Source organism: Nelumbo lutea, chromosome 1, assembly GCF_056320005.1.
Source record: "Nelumbo lutea isolate HS-2025 chromosome 1, American lotus-T2T, whole genome shotgun sequence".
Classification (NCBI taxonomy): Eukaryota; Viridiplantae; Streptophyta; class Magnoliopsida; order Proteales; family Nelumbonaceae; genus Nelumbo; species Nelumbo lutea.
In genome coordinates, this window is record NC_142684.1 from 176,945,867 (window position 1) to 176,963,641 (window position 17,775).

Sequence of the window (17,775 nt, forward strand, 5' to 3'; positions counted from 1 at the left end):
TAAGTTCAATCTGAAGAAGCTGTTTGTGTTAACCCTTTTTAACAGTTGCAAGGCTGTGATTGATTTCTGTGATAACAAGATGGAAATCACAGCTGTAAATATTCAAGACAGTCTGGCGTCTTTTACGATATTCAAATGGACACCAACTTCTAATTCGAAATCTTTCTCCATTGAGGATGGAGTAATAGTACATCTGGTTGGGATGCCATTCCATCTATGGAACCATGAAGTAGCAGATTCTATTGCAGCCTCATGTGGAGCTCAGTTGGCAGGGGAGTTCTGGGACAATCTTCAATCAGCTGCCATCCATCTGAGTGGAGTAAGGCCTGAGGACATTCCAAGAAAAGTGTTGGTTAGGGTCAAAGGTTTATTCATTCCAGTATCGCTGGCTTCCTTCATTGAAGATAATCTGTGGAAGGAAGCTTGCCGGGAAGAAGATGAGCTGGTGGAGATCAGGGCTTTAGCTGGCAACTCAGAATTGGTGACCCAAAAAGCTTCTGAACTTTTCACGAAAATGGACAAGCAGTGGCGGATGTGCTGAGTAGATTGATATCAAAAGCAGATAGAGAGGGGGTAATAGATGGTTGGAAGATCGGAAGGAATAATGTTTCTGTAACTCATCTCTAGTTTGTAGATGATATTATCATTTTTTGTAAGGGAAGCGAGCTAAGAAGAGTGGGAAATCTTAAAGATCTAATATTACACTTTGAGAGAGTTTCCAATCCAAAGATCAACTTTGAAAAATGTTGTGTAGTAGGGGTCAATCTGGCTGACAATGAAGTTGAGTCTATTGCAAACTCTTTGGACTGCTCTATTTTGTCTTGGCCCTTGACTTATTTGGGTTACCTTTGGGTGGGAATCCTAGGGAAAGAAGATTTTGGTACCCAGTTGTTGAGAAATTTGAAAGAAAGTTGGCAGCTTAGAAAAATAATTATATCACTATGGGAGGAAGGGTAACTTTGATTAAGGCTACACTTGCCAATTTACCGGTCTATTATCTCTCTGTGTTTAGGATCCCCCGTAGGGAGGCTAGGAAATTAGAAAAATTGATGAGAGATTTTCTGGGAACCAAGGGAGGAGAAAAAATGATCACTTAGTTAATTGGGAGACAGTTTATTGGCGTAAAGAGGCAGGGGGTCTAGGATTAGGGAATTTGGTCCTAAAAAATGAAGCTTTATTGGGAAAGTGGCTATGGAGATGGCCTTTGGAAAGAGAAAGTTTGTGGCACAAGGTTGTGCTGTTTTGTCTCTAGTTGGGATGCTGGGGTATCTCATCGGGCTACCCAAACAACACCATGGAAGGCAATACATGGCGTCCTCCCCAATTTCCTTCAATTTGTAAGGTATGACACTTGCTTCGGAAATTTGGTTCTTTATTGGGAAGACACTTGGGTGGGTAATCAACCTCTAAAAGACCTATTTCCTTCTTTGCATGCCCTTTCCCTTTATAAAAAATAGGTTATTTCTGTCTTTCTTCCCCCTCCAGTTTTACCTTTATCCTTAAACTGGTACTTTTGTTTTTGTAGGGGCTTAAGGGAGGAGGAGCTTGCTTGTGTTACTGAACTTCTATCCATTCTAGAGAGTGTTAGCTTGGACCCCTCTTCTCCTAATAAAAGAGTGTGGACTCCTATCCCAAAAGGTTCTTTCACTTGTGCATCCTTCTTCAAATCCCTTTGTTTGAGTACTTCTTTTGAGCCTTTCCAAGTGAAAGAAGTTTGGACAAAGCCCGTGCCCCCCCAAATTGTTGTTTTCTATTGGGAAGTGTACCTTGGTAAGATTAATACTTTGGAGAACTTTCAAAAGAAAAAGCCTTTTATTTGTTTATCCCCAAACTGGTGTGTACTGTGCAATTCTCATTGTGAGGACTGTTACCACTTATTGGTTTCTTGTTCCTTTGTTGCAACTCTTTGAGATTAGATGTTTGTTTTGTTTGGATGTAGGTGGAATCAACAAGCAGAGGTAAAATCATTATTCTCACCAACTACCTTTGCTTGCCTAGCAAAGAGAGGGAGTATGTGGAGATGTTTTAGAGCAGCCACCCTATGGACAATTTGACAAGAAAGAAACGCTAGAATTTTCCAAGATAGAGAGGTCCTTTACAAAAGTGGAGGAATGTATCTTAACCAAGGCTATCCATTGGCTGAAATCCTTGGCTTCTTTTAGATATTTTTCATTTTATGACATCTGGAGGAATTGGGCCACAGTTGCACACCGGTTAGAAAAACTAGAGCAAATACAGTTTGGGTAACTCCCCCTGAAGGATTTTTTAAACTGAATTTTGACAGAAGCAGCCAAGGTAACCCAGGACTGTCTAGCAATAGAGGAGTATTGAGGAATGAGAATGGCAACATCATATCCTTATTCTCAAGCCCGATAGGGATAGGGGACTCTACAAGAGCTGAGATATTGGCTGCAATACAGGGAATTCAGATTGCTAATCAACTAGGAGTGAACCTATTGATGGAAGGGGATTCTAAGGTGATTATGGGCTGGCTATCAAATCCAAACTCAGTTTTTTGGAGTTATAAGGATCTCATAAAAAAAGTTAAATGTTTAACAAGGCACGTAACATGTAGATACCAATGGGTGGGTAGGGAGGCAACTGTCTTGGCTGATCATCTTGCTATCTACCAGGGACCATTTATTCTGGGCAGCATTGTAATTTTATTTCTAATCTCTTGTAATGTTTAGGGGAGGCTGCATCTCGTGCCTCTCCAATGGATTCTTGTAAAATCTTATTTCTCTTGTTTAATGAAATCATTTTCAATTATCAAAAAAGATTAAAAAATCTCATCTCGAAGAAATGGAATCCAAAATCTAGTTAGAATTACCCTAAGGGAGAGCTTGTTGCCAGAGGAAATGGAAAGAATCCTTTTTTCTATCGATAATTATCGATATATATATATATATATATATATATATATATATATATATCACATCTTCCCCAAAAAAACGTAACTATTAAAATGGGTAAAATGGTCCCATCATGTTTTGTAAAAAATTCTCCCAGATGGGAAAGTTACTTACCCACCTAGGAGATGGGTAAGTTTTACCCAGGAAAGTAAGGGTAACTTTACTATGGGGCCCATTGCTTAATGAAAAAGAACATGGAAGTTGGTCAGTGGGAAAATGTTACCCATTGACCAACTTTCCCATGCATATTTACCTACAAAAGAATGGGGCCTAGATGACATAAAAAACAACAGTAGGTCAACTTACCCTAATAAAACTCCCTCCTCCCTTACCCCCCTAAGGTTCAAAGTATCGATACTGTTTCGACTGCTGCTACAGTAACCCGAACCAGCAAGAGGAAGAAGAAGAAGAAGAGAAGAAGAAGGAAAATGAAGGGACTGTCGAATCTGATGGGTTAACCCTCTCAGTCGACCCCTTAATAGTAATTAGTCTCTAATTACTTATACAAAGACTAAAACTGCCCTTACTTATTTGGCTCACTCTAACACCCCCCCTCAAGCTGGAGAACATATGTCATATAATCCCAACTTGTTACCTAGATAGTTCACTTTCCCTGAGTTTAGAACTTTTGTAAACAAATCTGCCCACTGATCACCCGAGCCCACATGTTCTATGCTTATTTCTCTAGAAAGAACCTTCTCCCTCACAAAGTGGCAATCAACCTCTATGTGCTTCGTTCTCTCATGAAAAACAGGGTTGGATGAGATATGGAGTGCAACTTGATTGTCATAGTACAATTTCATAGGTTTATCAATGCGGAACCCGATTTCTTGTAGGAGATTCATCAACCACACTAATTCACAGGTAGTGTGTGCCATGGCCCTATACTCGGCTTCAGCACTGCTTCTAGTCACAACTGTCTGCTTTTTACTCTTCCACGTCACAAGATTTCCTCCACGAAATGTGCAATAGCCTGTAGTAGACTTTCTGTCATACACTGAGCCTGCCCAGTCTGCACCTGTGTACCCAACTACTTCAAGTTTTCCTCTTGGTTTATACATTAGCTCACGGCCCAGAGCTCCCTTCAGATATCTTACAATTCTAAGAACTGCATCCCAGTGAGGTATACGAGAGTTCTGCATGAATTGGCTCACCACACTAACTGCAAAGGAGATGTCTGGTCTCATGATAGTCAGATAGTTCAGCTTCCCCACTAGTCGTCTATACCTTCCAGGATCTTCAAATACTTCCCCTGTATCATTGCTCAACTTAACATTTGGTTCCATAGGGGTTTTAGCCGGTTTTTGCACTTAACAATCCTGTTTCTTCCAGTAGATCAATAACATATTTTCTTTGGCACAGATTTACACCTTGTTTTGACCTGACAACTTCTATGCCCAAGAAATACTTCAATGCCCTAAGGTCTTTTGTTTGAAAATGATTTTGCAGAAATACCTTTAGTTTGTCAATCCCCAATTTGTCACTGCTAGTAATGACAATATCATCCACATAGACCACTAATAAAGTTTTTCTAGCTTCTGAGTCATAACCGAACACTGAGTGATCAACTTGGCATTGTTTCATTCCAAAACTCTTTACCACTTCACTAAACTTCCCAAACCAAGCACGCGTCGATTGTTTCAACCCATAAATTGCCTTCTTCAGTCTGCACACCTTACCATCCTCCCCCTGAGCAACAAACCCAGGTGGTTGCTCCATATATACCTCCTCCACAAGGTCACCATGAAGGAAGGCATTTTTTATGTCAAGCTGAAACAGAGGCCAATCATACATAACTTCCAGGGAAATTAACACACGAACAGAACCAATCTTAGCTACCGGAGAGAATGTCTCCATGTAGTCCACTCCATACAACTGTGAGTAACCTTTAGCAATGAGTCTGGCCTTCAGACGCTCCACACTACCATCTAGCAAGTATTTAACAGTATACACCCATTTACAGCCCACAACATGCTTACCAGGTGGGAGAGTAGTGAGCTCCCACGTTTGAGTATGTTGAAGAGCAGAGAGTTCCTCCTCCATTGCCTACCGCCACCTAGGTGAACTAAGAGCTTCTTGGACATTGTTAGGTATGGAAATAGATGACAAAAGTGAAACAAACTAACGATGTGAGGCGGAAAGGCAAGATAATGAAACAAAATTAGAAATGGGATGGAGAGTGGAACTGCGTTTACCTTTCTGTAAGGCAATGGATAGGTCAAGTTCTGAGGGTTCAGCAACGGGAGCCATGACAGGATCCGCAGATAAGGTAAAAGTTGGAGGGGCCGGTGTCGTTCGACGTGTATACACTTGCCGGATCGGTGGTTGTTCAGTAGTGATCTGCACTGGATGAGGTGATGAGTCTACTCCAACATGAACATCCGGAACTGGATCACTGACAGGAAGAGGAAGAGGAAGTAAGGGTGGAGACGAAGGTGCTTCAGGTCCTAACAAAAAGGGGACAGACTCAAAAAAGGTGACATCGGGACAGACATAGCACTTCCGAGTAATGAGATTATAACACTTGTACCCTTTTTGAGTCCGAGAGTAGCCAAGAAAGACACATTTAATGAAGCATGCATCTAACTTGTCTATTCCAGGACTCAGATTGTGAACAAAACAAACACAACCAAAGACACGAGGAGTTAATGGAAATGGAGATAAAATGGGGAATAAGATAGAGAAGGGGGACCGACTATTAAGAATGAAGGAGGGCATCCGATTAATGAGGAAACATACAGTGAGTACAGCATCACTTCAAAACTGTTTAGGAACACTCATATGATGAAGAATAGACCGAGCAGTTTCGAGAAGTTGACGGTTCTTTCGTTCAGCCACTCCATTTTATTGAGGAGTGGATGCACGTGAGGTTTGATGAATAATGCCATGCTGTTCTAAATACTGTTGAAATGAAGTAAAAAAGTATTCATGACCATTATCTGAACGAAGAACTTTGATTGGAACACCAAATTGTGTACGTATTTCAGTATGGAATTTTTGAAAAATGGAGAATAATTCACTTCTTTCTTTCATTAAGTAAATCCATATCATCTTTGAACAATCATCAATAAAAGAGACAAAATACTTGTGCCCATTATAAGACTCTATCTTGATCGGGCCCCAAACATCTGAATGAACCAAAGAAAAAGGATTCAACATACGACTTTCAACTCTAGGACTGAAGGAAACACGACGATGTTTCCCAAACTGACATGACTCGCACTGTAAAACCGACAAATGATTCAAAGACGAAACTAATATCTTGAGTGCCTTGAGAGAAGGATGCTCCAATCGACAATGCCACTATAGAGGAGTAAGCGAAATTTGAAGAGCAATTGAGGATCCACCACCGTCAAGATAATACAATCCACCAGCTTCATGCCCCCCACCAATCTTCTTCCCCGTCTTGAGATCCTGAAAAACACAAGAGAAAGGAAAGAAGGTAACAAAACAGTTAAGAGTCTTGGTTAATTTACTAACAGACATAAGATTGAAGGGAAACTTAGGTACATATAGAACAAATGATAAAGAAAGAGAAGCCATGTCAACATTACCAACACCACAAATGGGAGATGAAGAACCATTGGCAAGTGTAACCGTTTATGATGTGGAAGTTTCAGAAAGAGAAGAGAACACACCTGAAGTCCCGGTCATGTGATCAGAGGCTCCAGAGTCAATAATCCAGGGAGAGGTTTTAGATGACATGCAAGCAATACCTGAGTGGGCCAGAGTAGCAGTGGTATGTTGTGAAGTGGTTTGAAGGAACTGTTCATACTTATCACACGGTACACTTACCATCTCCCTCATAGAAGCAGATATAGATGTGGAGGGAGTTAGGTCTACCGGTTTACTATCACTGATATCAACCTCACCAGCTATAGCATAATTAGCCCATTTAGAGGGAGGACCATGTAGATTATAACAGAAATTCACCGAGTGTCCTTCCCTGCCACAATGGGTACATTTCCTTACAGAGTTACTCTTTCCTTTGCCACGACCTCCCCCTAAGTCACGACCACCTCCCCGGCCAAACATGGAACTACCACGGCCTCCTCGGGAGGCATGTCCTCCCCCTCTTGTACCACGTCCACCTCCTCTGGCTGTCACAAGTGCTGATCTATCAGACTGTGTGGGATTCTCTGTTTGTCCCAAAGAAATCCTACGAAGCAGTGCAAATACTTCCTTAAGTGTAGGAAGAGTAGAGCCCCCTAATACTTAGGCTCTAACTGGTTCATACTCCGATTTCAACCCCACTAAGAATCTTGTAACATCTAGTTGTTCCCTCTGTTATTATTGAACTTTAACATATGGAGTGAGAGGATGATAGACATTGAGTTCATTTATGAGATTCTTCATGCAAGCATAGTACTCTTCTAGGGTTTTGTTTCCTTATTGCAAATCAAAGTATTCTTGATAAAGTTGATATACCCTTGTAGTATTATTTTGTCCAGAATACAGCTTCTTAGCATGTTCCCATATATCCTTAGCTGTATCTAGGAACATGAAATTGGCACTAATTTTTTGTTCCATACTATTCCATAACCAGGTCATGGTTTGAGCATCCTCTTGTTCCCAATCATCAAACCCTGGAGAGCCAGCCAGTGGTTTATTTTCTTTTACATGCTTCGCTTTCCTCTTTGCCTTGAGGAAAACTTCCACTGATTTGGCCCATGGAACATAATTCTCACCATTCAGTTTAACTGAGGTCATCTGTACACCTAGATAGTCAGAGGGAACTACCACACTAGGTTTCTGATCATTATACCCATCTCCCATTGCTGCCATGATACTCTTTCACCGCTACTTCTAACCTGAATTCCCAGCTACCAACTGAGTGCTGTTATTAGGAGTTTGATGTTCCAGCACCTATAGCAGTCCCTAAGCACAATAATAGGTACATAAGCCTTGTTCTTGTTCACACCACTACTGATTTCACAACACCACGAACCACATAAACATCAATTCAACACCTACTAATCACATGCAAGCCCTCTTACAATCACTCAACAAAGATTGTGCATCACAAGCACCACCACATGGTCATATCTGTTACACCTAGTACAAACCTGCTTAACACCTTTAAGAGGGCACTACACGACCACAAAGAACTCAGCTTGCATTACACTTTGCACGATTCGGCCACTTACAGCAGCCCTTGCACCATTCGGCCACTTACAGCAGCCCTTACACCATTTGGCTACTGTAAACACAACCCGTTCTTGGGATTTTCTCCAAGAACTAGAGCAACAATAGACCTAGTTCTCTGGGTTCTGATCAGTACTCGCAGGTTCTTGAAGATTTTCTACCCAGAAATACCAGCAGCACAAGGAGAAGAAATAACCGACCTTCTTTTGAGAGTTTCAACCAATCATTCACTATTGAAGTGATTTTCTTAATGAAGAAGGTTATGCGCAGCAGAGAGAGACGAGTTGAGATGTTTCAGACCTAGGATGAACCAATTTTCTCCATTGAAAGCCCAGAAACGAAGAAAGAGAGGTCACGAACACTGCTGAGATGTTCACAAACTGAAGTAGGTTAGGAACCTTGCTCTGATACCATGTTTCGATTGTTGCTACAGTAACCCGAACCAACAAGAGGAAGAAGAAGAAGAAGAGAAAAAGAAGAAGGAAAGTGAAGGGACTATCGAATCTGATGGGTTAACCCTATCAGTCGACCCCTTAATAGTAATTAGTCTCTAATTACTTGTACAAAGACTAAACTGCCCTTACTTAAGTGTGGGGCAAAGTGTCTCTAATAAAACTGCCACATAAGCATACAACTTAACAAAGACAAGTTGACTAAACTATCCTTATTCGGCTCACTCTAACAGATACAATATGCATATCGGTCGTATCGTATCGGTACTTAGAAACGGCTGAAACACCTTTTTTTATTTTTTTTTCAAATTTTGGTTTTTTGGGGATCTTAAACACATGTTTTTTATTATTAAAAAAAGTTGGGGGTCCAAAACACCTGGAAACGGGCATTTCGGATCGTATCTTTTTCAAAAGATACGATACAATACGCCCGATACGGGGCGTATCGTCTCGATACTTTAAACCATGTACCCCCCATTTTAACCATCCCATCTTCCAAGGAATGGGCTGATTGAGGGATATATCTGAACAAGATGATCACACAATAGGTCAACTTGTCACTATAATGTTTCACTCCCTCAATGTATCACTTACTGAAGTCCCTTTGGATTCTTTTTTTTACTATCACCCAATAAACTGCTTTCACCCTTATTGGCTCTATCAATTTCTTAGGATGTTGTTCCTTGTCTTCAAATAATCTTGCATCCTTTTCTTCCCATATGCTCCCTAGAATAGCATTCCTAATACAAAGCCATGCCGCCTTCGCTCTTTTGGTTTTAAATGAAAAGGATACCATCCAAACAACAGGGAGGCACACAAACCAAACCATCCCAAATAATGATAGAAAATGAAACCAAATCTGAGATGCAAAATGGCATGACAGCAATAGATGATTAGTACATTCTCCACTTTTAAGACATAAATCACACATATAGGGAGAGATGCACCAGGCTTTGTATTATTTCCTTTGGATCCTATAAAGGGTGTGGACTCCGGGTAGTGGAATACCTCACATCTTGCCTCCATGTTTTAAAACATTGAAAATACATAATCACATTTTTGTGTCGAGATGGGAGTTTTTTTGTTTTATTAGCCAAACTAGATTTAGCTTGCATTAGTCATGGTTGCACTTGGGAGTTGAGTAAAATGAAACGTAATTTAAACTTGAAATGGTTCAATTCTTAATTTTTCTGTTTGTAACTTTTGGCATGCTTCCTAAAACCACATAGCATTTTAGTATATCCTCTTCTTGCAGGCCCACTACTCATAACCTATGGCTACGATTGAAGTCCACTAAAGCAAGCCCAGTGGTTGAAGGATCCGGAAGGCAATATTTTAAGAAAATGTAATCTTTTCTGAAGATTCAAGGTCAACATATTAACCTTTCATTTTCATTTTTAAGTTTTCTTGGGTTAAGCTTGTACATCTCATGTATAGCTTTCGTTCAGATATAAAATAGCATACACATTTGCCTTTCCTAAAAACAAAAAGATAGAAAGAAGTGGTTTCTTTTTTTATTATGGAACTAATCCAGTAACAAGATCCTCAGATCCTATATCATGGGATGCAAGTGTGTGGCAGAAATATCAATGCTCAGATAGATGAGTGGTAAAACTAGAAAGGACAGATTTAGAAATGAAGTCATACAAAGGAACCTAGGGGCAGCTCCAATAGGTGATAAAGTGGGGGAAAAAAGATTGGATGGTTTGATCATATGCATAAAAGAACATCAACAGAGCTTGTCAGAAAAAGTGATCTGTTGCAGGTTGAAAGGGATAGAAGGGTTAGGGATAGACCAAAAAGGACTTGGGTGGAAGCAATTAGAAGTGATTTAAGCACCCCATAATTTAATGATGGATATGGCACTGAACAAAACAAAATGGTGAAACAGGATTAATGTAGCTGATTCCATATGGTTAAGTTCACAGTTAACAAAAAAGGCATCAACTTTTTGAATCCAATAAAAATCTATTTCATACCATGACTTGACACCAATCCAATGGTTAAAAGCACTCCCACATATGAGAGACCCGTTGCTGAACCAAGACCCTTTTACTCTTATTTCAAAGTGTACCCCAAGATTAAAAGCATGATAATTAGTATTATACAAGATTTTCCCTTCTGCACATTTTTGAATTAAATATGAAGCTTAAATTCTATTCAGAAAACTAAAACATAATTCGTTATTACATACATAATTAAATAGAAGACAGTAAAGAAATAAATAAAAATGCTTACCACAAATTTCACAAATATGATAGATTTTCTTCAAGATATATTTATGAACTTCAAACCATGATATGTTTGCTGGCTTTTAACAGCTGCACAATGCAAATAATCACCAAAATAACCAATCTTCTGGGCCTCGCTTTTCAGGGACACAGGAGCAACTAGATCAATTAAAACTTCAGAATTGTTTCATTTCTCTTGGTTGACTGTCTATGTTTTATCTACAATATGAATCTGGTAAAACTCAACATCATCTCCAACTCAAATAGCATCATGAATATAAAAGTAGGCAACTGTGCAAAAAAAAAAATTGCTTGATGTGTTGGAGAAACATAATGTCAATTTCATTTTTAATTAAACAAAATGAACTTATGTTATAACTTTTTGTCACATGGAATGCTGCATTCTTTCATACTCTGTCAAATCCCTGTTAAAAGCATTATTATCTCCTGTTCCCGAATATAAATGCTCAAAGACCTTCATCACACTCATTGAGCCCTGTTCCTGAATTCCTTACAGATACCATTTCCATGTCCCTCTGAACTGCTTCCTTCCTCAATCTCAAGAGCTCTGCTCTCTCATGGTGCCCTTCAGCCAACAACTCAACAAATTTGTCTTTTATAGCAAGCAGTGGGTCTCGGTCAATCAGTTCTGATTCATGGTAGGCTTCCCTAAGGATTGCTGTTTCTATTCCACCTTTCAAAGACATGTAGAATATCCCTGAATGCCTGGTGAAAACACTAGAAAATGCATTCGAGAATCGACACTCTTCCCTGAATTTTCCCAGTGTTGCCACAGGCACCCTTTTAAGAATGGACAATGAAAGCAACTCATGAAATACTCCAACTGTCCTTTTCTCCATCTCAGGTGAAGCCTGATCCAAGTGAGAAACATCAGCATAAGGAGATATATAGGGAAGCTCCATCCAGTCTCTAGTCCATTCCCTCATTTCTTTCTTAAGGAAGAACCCAGGAGGCAGCTTAACATTAAATGAAGGCCTGACTCGGATCCCTGTTAACTTAGACTCCTCTTCTGCTCTCCGTTCGATAACTGATTGAGCATACTCAGGGTTCCATGAAACCAATTCCAAGAATGACTTGCCCTCTCCTGGGCTCCCAACCAACCTAAACAAATGTGGATACTTGGGGACCAAACTGCACAAGAAATCATCTGAAAAGCCAAAATCTCTCTTCACATGAAGCAGTTTATCAGCACTGACCACTTTGTCCCTGGACATCATGAGCAATTTGCACAATTTGGCAACAATGAGCGGTTCATTCTCATCCTTTATCCGCTTCTCTTTCTCAAGAAAGCATCGAAGCCTGCTGCTAGGGCGAAGAAACGGAACAGGCTCGGTCTTTGGTTTGATCCGATCAAGGTAAATGTCGAACAACCCGGGGTTTCTATTGAGGAAAGTCTTGACATTGACCTGAAGTCGCATTCTTTCTCGACGTTTCTCAAGATAACGGAGGGGAATAACCTGCCCGGGTTCATTCAGGACTTCTTTGACGACTCTGGCGCTGAGACGCCACACCTTGTCATTCTCGATTGCCTGGTCTAGATGGCGATCCTTTCGCCAAACGACTTTGAGGCTTGAAATTGAAGCGAGTTGGGTCCAAAAATTAACTCTAGAATTTACCGACAAACAGATTGAATTCAATGGATAAGAGACATTAGTTGCAGAAGTTGAACCCAAATGCAGGGGACCCCTAAAACTCTTCAAATAACAGTAAATTGTAGGAATTTTCAAACAACGCATGACTTTCAAGATTTGGAAATTTACTTTATTTACTGATAACTGTGATCGAGCAGAACTAATGGGCTACTGTGGAAATATTACTAACTCCTCTCTACAAGGAATGCTAACATCAATGGCACTTTTCACTCGTAATAACCCACTCACACCTGATAAGAAGCATGTGGGTTTCTATAAATTTTATTAACTGGGAAATGGCTGAAACTTTAAAGGAATGCTTCCAAATAAAAGTAGGAGCAAGAGGAAGAGATACCAGAGATTTATGATAGTAACATCAGCAGGACGGAGCGGACTCTTGGAGCTCAGCAGTTTTTGCACCTAATCCATCTATGGTCTCTCGTTGGCCCTCCGCCACATCATGGTCGATTTTCGCAGTATAGATTGTTGGTTGGTTAGGGAAAAGTACGAATACACATGATGCAGAATTCTGAATTCCAGCCACCCCCTACGAGCCTTCTTCCCTCCTATAAACCACATCCTGTCCGTGAATTTGGCATCAATTTACGGTCAGGATGCATTCCCCCCCGTACTTCGTAAATTCTGAACTGGGCTGATCGGTACTTCTCCCATATTCTTATTAGTCTCGAAGAGGAAGGTTCCACCTTCCAGAATTTAAACACCTAAAACTAGTGTTTGGCTGTCTGCGTCTCAAAGCAGGCAGTCGGACCGAACCGCGGTAGCTGAACCGCTGGAGAGGTGCAACCTGGGCCAGGTTAGCCTGACCCAATTTGAAAATTTTGTATCATGATAGGGTTGAATCAGAGTTGAAGCCTTGGGCGTTGATTGTTACTAGAGGTGAGCATAGGTCGGGTCCGTTCGGTACCATGGTAGAACTTGGAATCTATTCTGTAGGAATCGATTATAGGTTTTTGGAACTGGAACTTATCGTGTGAAAATTATTTTTAGGGTCGATTTTAGGGTCTATCCGTGAAATTTGTTCTTTCTTTACTCTCTTCCTTAAAAAATGACATGTTCTTTAAAAATTTGACTTTTAATAAATATAATATATAGTTTAAAATTTATATAACTTTTGTTAATTAAATTGAGCATTTTAATAAATAGATTATCATAATATATTAATATATGGTTCAAAACTTATCATTATAATTTAAATTTTGTAAATATTACATTTTACATTATTTATTATACACATTCAAATATTAAAATAAAAACAAATGATCAAATCACTTAAGTAACTCAATGATCAAGTGAAATCATGACCTTTGTAACCAAAAGTGCTTAGGTTCAAACCCTTCCATGTAGCCACATGGCAGCCCTCTCTTCTTCACTAGAGTGCCACTCTAAATCTCTCTCTTATGTTCTCAATCACTAGCCAACCCCCTTCTAAAATTTCTCCTAATCTCTCCCACCTAAAATTCTTCCTAAAACACCTCTAAATCTATATTGCCATGTGGCAGCCCTCTATTCTTCACTAGAGTTCCACTCCAACTCTCCTCTCTCTCTCTCTCTCTCTCTCTCTCTCTCTCTCTCTCTCTCTCATGTTACCAATCGGCTCAACCCCCTCTTAAAATTTCTCCTAAACAATCTCTCCCATCTAAAATTTCTCCCAAGACACCTCTTAATCTATATTATAAACCATCTAAAAACAAAAAAAATGTTGGTAAATTAATTTGGGGAGTTAAATTAATTTGTGAAATATTTTTTATATTTTTAATAATTACTGGTATTAATGAATATTATTTGGTAAATATCAACACCTAAACTATAATTTTTTGTAATTTCGGTAAATTAAAAATTTTCATTACTAAGAATTACTTGCTTAAAATTACTGATTTTGGTAATTTAATTTCAGAATTTTTTGAAAATTAATTATTGAAATCAATAATTACTAAAAAATTAATAATTAATTAAATTATTAATAAATACAAATTTAATAATTAAAAATCATCAATAATTTTTAGCAATAAGTAGTTATTGATATTTTTAGTAATTTTGGTCAATTTATTGATATTTTCAAACAATAATTGGAAAATTCAGTAAATTTTTAATGGATAATTAATTTCAATAAATATAATTTTATTTTTTTAAATTTCAGTAATTTTTATATTATTATAATTTTTGAGAAATAATTATCGATTTAGTTAATTTAGTGAAACTTAAATTATAAAACTTCCAAATTTTCAAATAAATAATTGGAAAATTTTAATACTTCCCAATTTCCATAAGTATTGGATACTACATTTATAATTACCATACTTAATGAACCTATATTTATGGGTTTGGGGGGTGTTATAGGTTTAAGGGATGACCCCAGGGAATGGCAATGGGTGGGTTCGAGGTAGGGATCATACTCCCCATCCCGACCTTGAGTTTTAAATTAATCCTTGTCAAAAAATTAGCTTGCATCCTTGGTCCTCGATAAAGAGGGTTTGCCCATCGGGGACCTGAATCCCTAAATTTTTAATTAAAAGTTTGTTTTTAGAAAGGCATTTATTTAAAATAAAAAAATTAAGTGCAAATAATATTTTAAATATATTTTGATATATATATATATATATATATATATATATAATATAAAAATATTATAAATAACATAAATAATATTATATATTTAATATAATATATAACACATATATTTAGTTGATATAATCAAGGTTGGGGCAGGGTGTGGACTTCACTCCCCGTCCCCAATCAGGTATTCCTATTAATTAGATCTCCACTGTATCCCTGATAGGGGAATCACCATCCCATCTCCGCTTGATTTGGGAGGCCGAGTACTTGGCGAGGATGGAGAAAATTTCTTCTCTACTTTGTGGAATACGAAAGTATCCATTGTGTAACCTCTTTAATATAATTGGTTGAAATTTTGATTCAACCAAAGAAAATATACAAAATGCACTGTAGTTGAACTCTTCATAATCCTACAAGACATGTTGGTGAAGAGCAATCAATCGTTTCTGTGAAATTTTGTCTAAAAGCAGACATGTAGGATCGAAAAAGAATTTTCAGTTTTTTTAATCAAGATTTTGTTTATCACTATTCATTATATTCACAAAGCTCTGTAATTCTGTTAAATTGTTCGGCATAGAAAACATTGATTCCAATGCTCATGCAGTGAAGAAGCTCATCGAAGCTCTCCAAAGTCGAAATTCCGTAGACCCCATGGCATTCCATCAACTTCAACATAACCACTCTCTTCCACACAGGTGACGGATTCATTGGCGAGCCTGTTGTTTTACTCCCTTGTCATTGTTATTCTTTCCATTGGTGCAATCACAATCCAGTATCAGATACCATATACCATGTGTACCATTCAATGCTTCATTCTCGTCATGGTTTCTCTTTCTTAAGAACTTAAAGATGAAGGTGGCATTACGAGTTCAATTTTTCAACCTTAATTCAGCATTGAATAGAAAAATAGCTCTGAACAGTTGTAGGAATTGTATGAAGTCGAGAATAATAAACCATATATTCTTAATTCATCTTCACCTAACACATTAGAGGGGAAGTGCTAAGGTTTTTATAGCACCTGGTGTTCTAGAAAGTAGACTTGCAATTTAGCATACAGTTTATGCTGCTACATGGCAACGTTTTTAAAGAACACAAATCCACCGCAGCATTTATGCAGCCCCTTCAAATTGGGCACCATGGCAACGCTTCTGACAACGTTGTCATTCTCAGGTACACAAGGGGATCTGCACTAGGCTAGATATTGACAACCAAGAAATGGAAGATGTAGCCATCATGTTATGTTGGATTTATTGAGCTGAATTTAACTTTTGTAGCTTGGTCTTGGCTGAATCAAGTTGTCCTGCAAATGGAACCAACAAGAGAATGCCAGCACTGAGAAAGTGTTTGTTGCACATGAGGAAGAAAATTGAAATACACAGGAAAGGATATTGCACTTTGTTCAGATGCTTTTGCTTTTTGAATGCTTGTGCAGAAGAAGATATTTCCATTTTTCTGATAGACAGCCTGCAGTAAAAGAAACACACAATCTCCATAAACTATTTGACCAAGTTTACCATCTCCAACACAGTTTAAAAGTATTAAAAAACGCATTATCTGCAAAAGATGTAATCTTATCAACGGTTGAATTAGGTAAAAGATACAAAGTTAGGATCCGAGGTAACAACTTCAAATTAATTCCAGCATATTAAAAGAATGACGCTAAGAGTTTTCCATATTCATATGCTCATTCTCATAATTCCTTTTAGCAGCTATTACATGTTAAGTTAAATCTTTTTTCCCTACATTGATTTGTCTCATAAAATATTTCCCTGGGCTTTTGGCAGCATAACCATTCTTTTTCAATGATTTTTTGATAAATAAAAGAACATATTTCATGAAAAAAAAACACCAAACTGCTCACAAGATCAGGCAGCAAGCCAAAAAGTATAAATCTGATCTCCACACAAGGAGAATCACAGCATGAAAAGAGAAAAGACCAACTTTTACAGATTATAGCCTGGCCCTGGGCAATCCCATTCTAAACATTCCCTTCCAACCCCAGCTCTAGCCAAAGAATCAGCCAGCTATTAGCACTCCTAGGCAACCAATTGAATGAGGTGTTCGAGGAAGCACTCAGCAAGTGAACACTCACACCATTGATCTAAATCCCCATGGGATCTGATCTTGTGTCCTCATTCACCTGATAATTGTTTGACAGTCACCCTCTACGTCCACATTCCTTCTTTCCTGCATCACCAACAGTTATAGTACTTGGACTAAGGCCAGAAGTTCATCTCCCAATGAGTTACCCTGACCAACCAGACCTGAATAACTAAGAATTTCTATTGCCACAATAATCACTGATAGCTCCACCCACACCAGAAGCCCCTGAATTTCCAAAGTAGCACCCATCAAAGTTGAGTTTAACCACCCCTGCCACAGGAGGGGACCATTCTACCACCCTTTGTTTGTTATCTGAAAACCAACAATGATCTGCCACTCCCATAGCAAATCATTGAGGGGAACACCTCTGAAATCGTCACAAATCACAACCCAATGAGCAGCCCTTAGCTTTGTGAGTTTGAACACTTTTTCCACCTGCTTGTATTTCTCTTCAAAAATCCTTACATTTCTTTAACACCAAAGCCCCCATATTACTGCTCCACACACATATTGCCACAAAAGCTTTTGCCTCAAGGTACAACAACCTGTCAAATCTGTTTTGAACAAGCATACCACTTCATCTGGTGCCACCCAAGTTCTTCCAAACAACAAGAAAATAGCTGGCACAGTTTAGAGGCATAAGAGCATTGTTAGAAAAGATGGTTGGTGTTTTCCCCACTCATCAAACATAGAACGAACGCACGAA

The 17,775-nt window shown here is 38.7% G+C and overlaps 1 protein-coding gene and 1 long non-coding RNA gene across 2 annotated transcripts; both read right to left on the reverse strand.

The window, feature by feature from the left end:
- Window positions 1-10,884: 10,884 nt before the first annotated feature.
- Window positions 10,885-12,934, reverse strand: LOC148879421 (protein WHAT'S THIS FACTOR 1 homolog, chloroplastic-like). Its single transcript, XM_088960951.1, has 2 exons — window positions 12,748-12,934; window positions 10,885-12,643 (listed from the first exon to the last, which is right to left on the reverse strand). Exon 2 carries the CDS (start codon window positions 12,495-12,497, stop codon window positions 11,208-11,210), a length of 1,290 nt encoding a protein of 429 aa, XP_088817077.1. The 5' UTR covers window positions 12,498-12,643; window positions 12,748-12,934; the 3' UTR covers window positions 10,885-11,207.
- Window positions 12,935-15,895: 2,961 nt separating this feature from the next.
- LOC148879422 (uncharacterized) lies at window positions 15,896-16,497 on the reverse strand. The gene is made up of 2 exons (XR_016104224.1): window positions 16,361-16,497; window positions 15,896-16,266 (listed from the first exon to the last, which is right to left on the reverse strand). It is a non-coding gene; the product is annotated as an uncharacterized LOC148879422 (long non-coding RNA).
- Window positions 16,498-17,775: the final 1,278 nt, after the last annotated feature.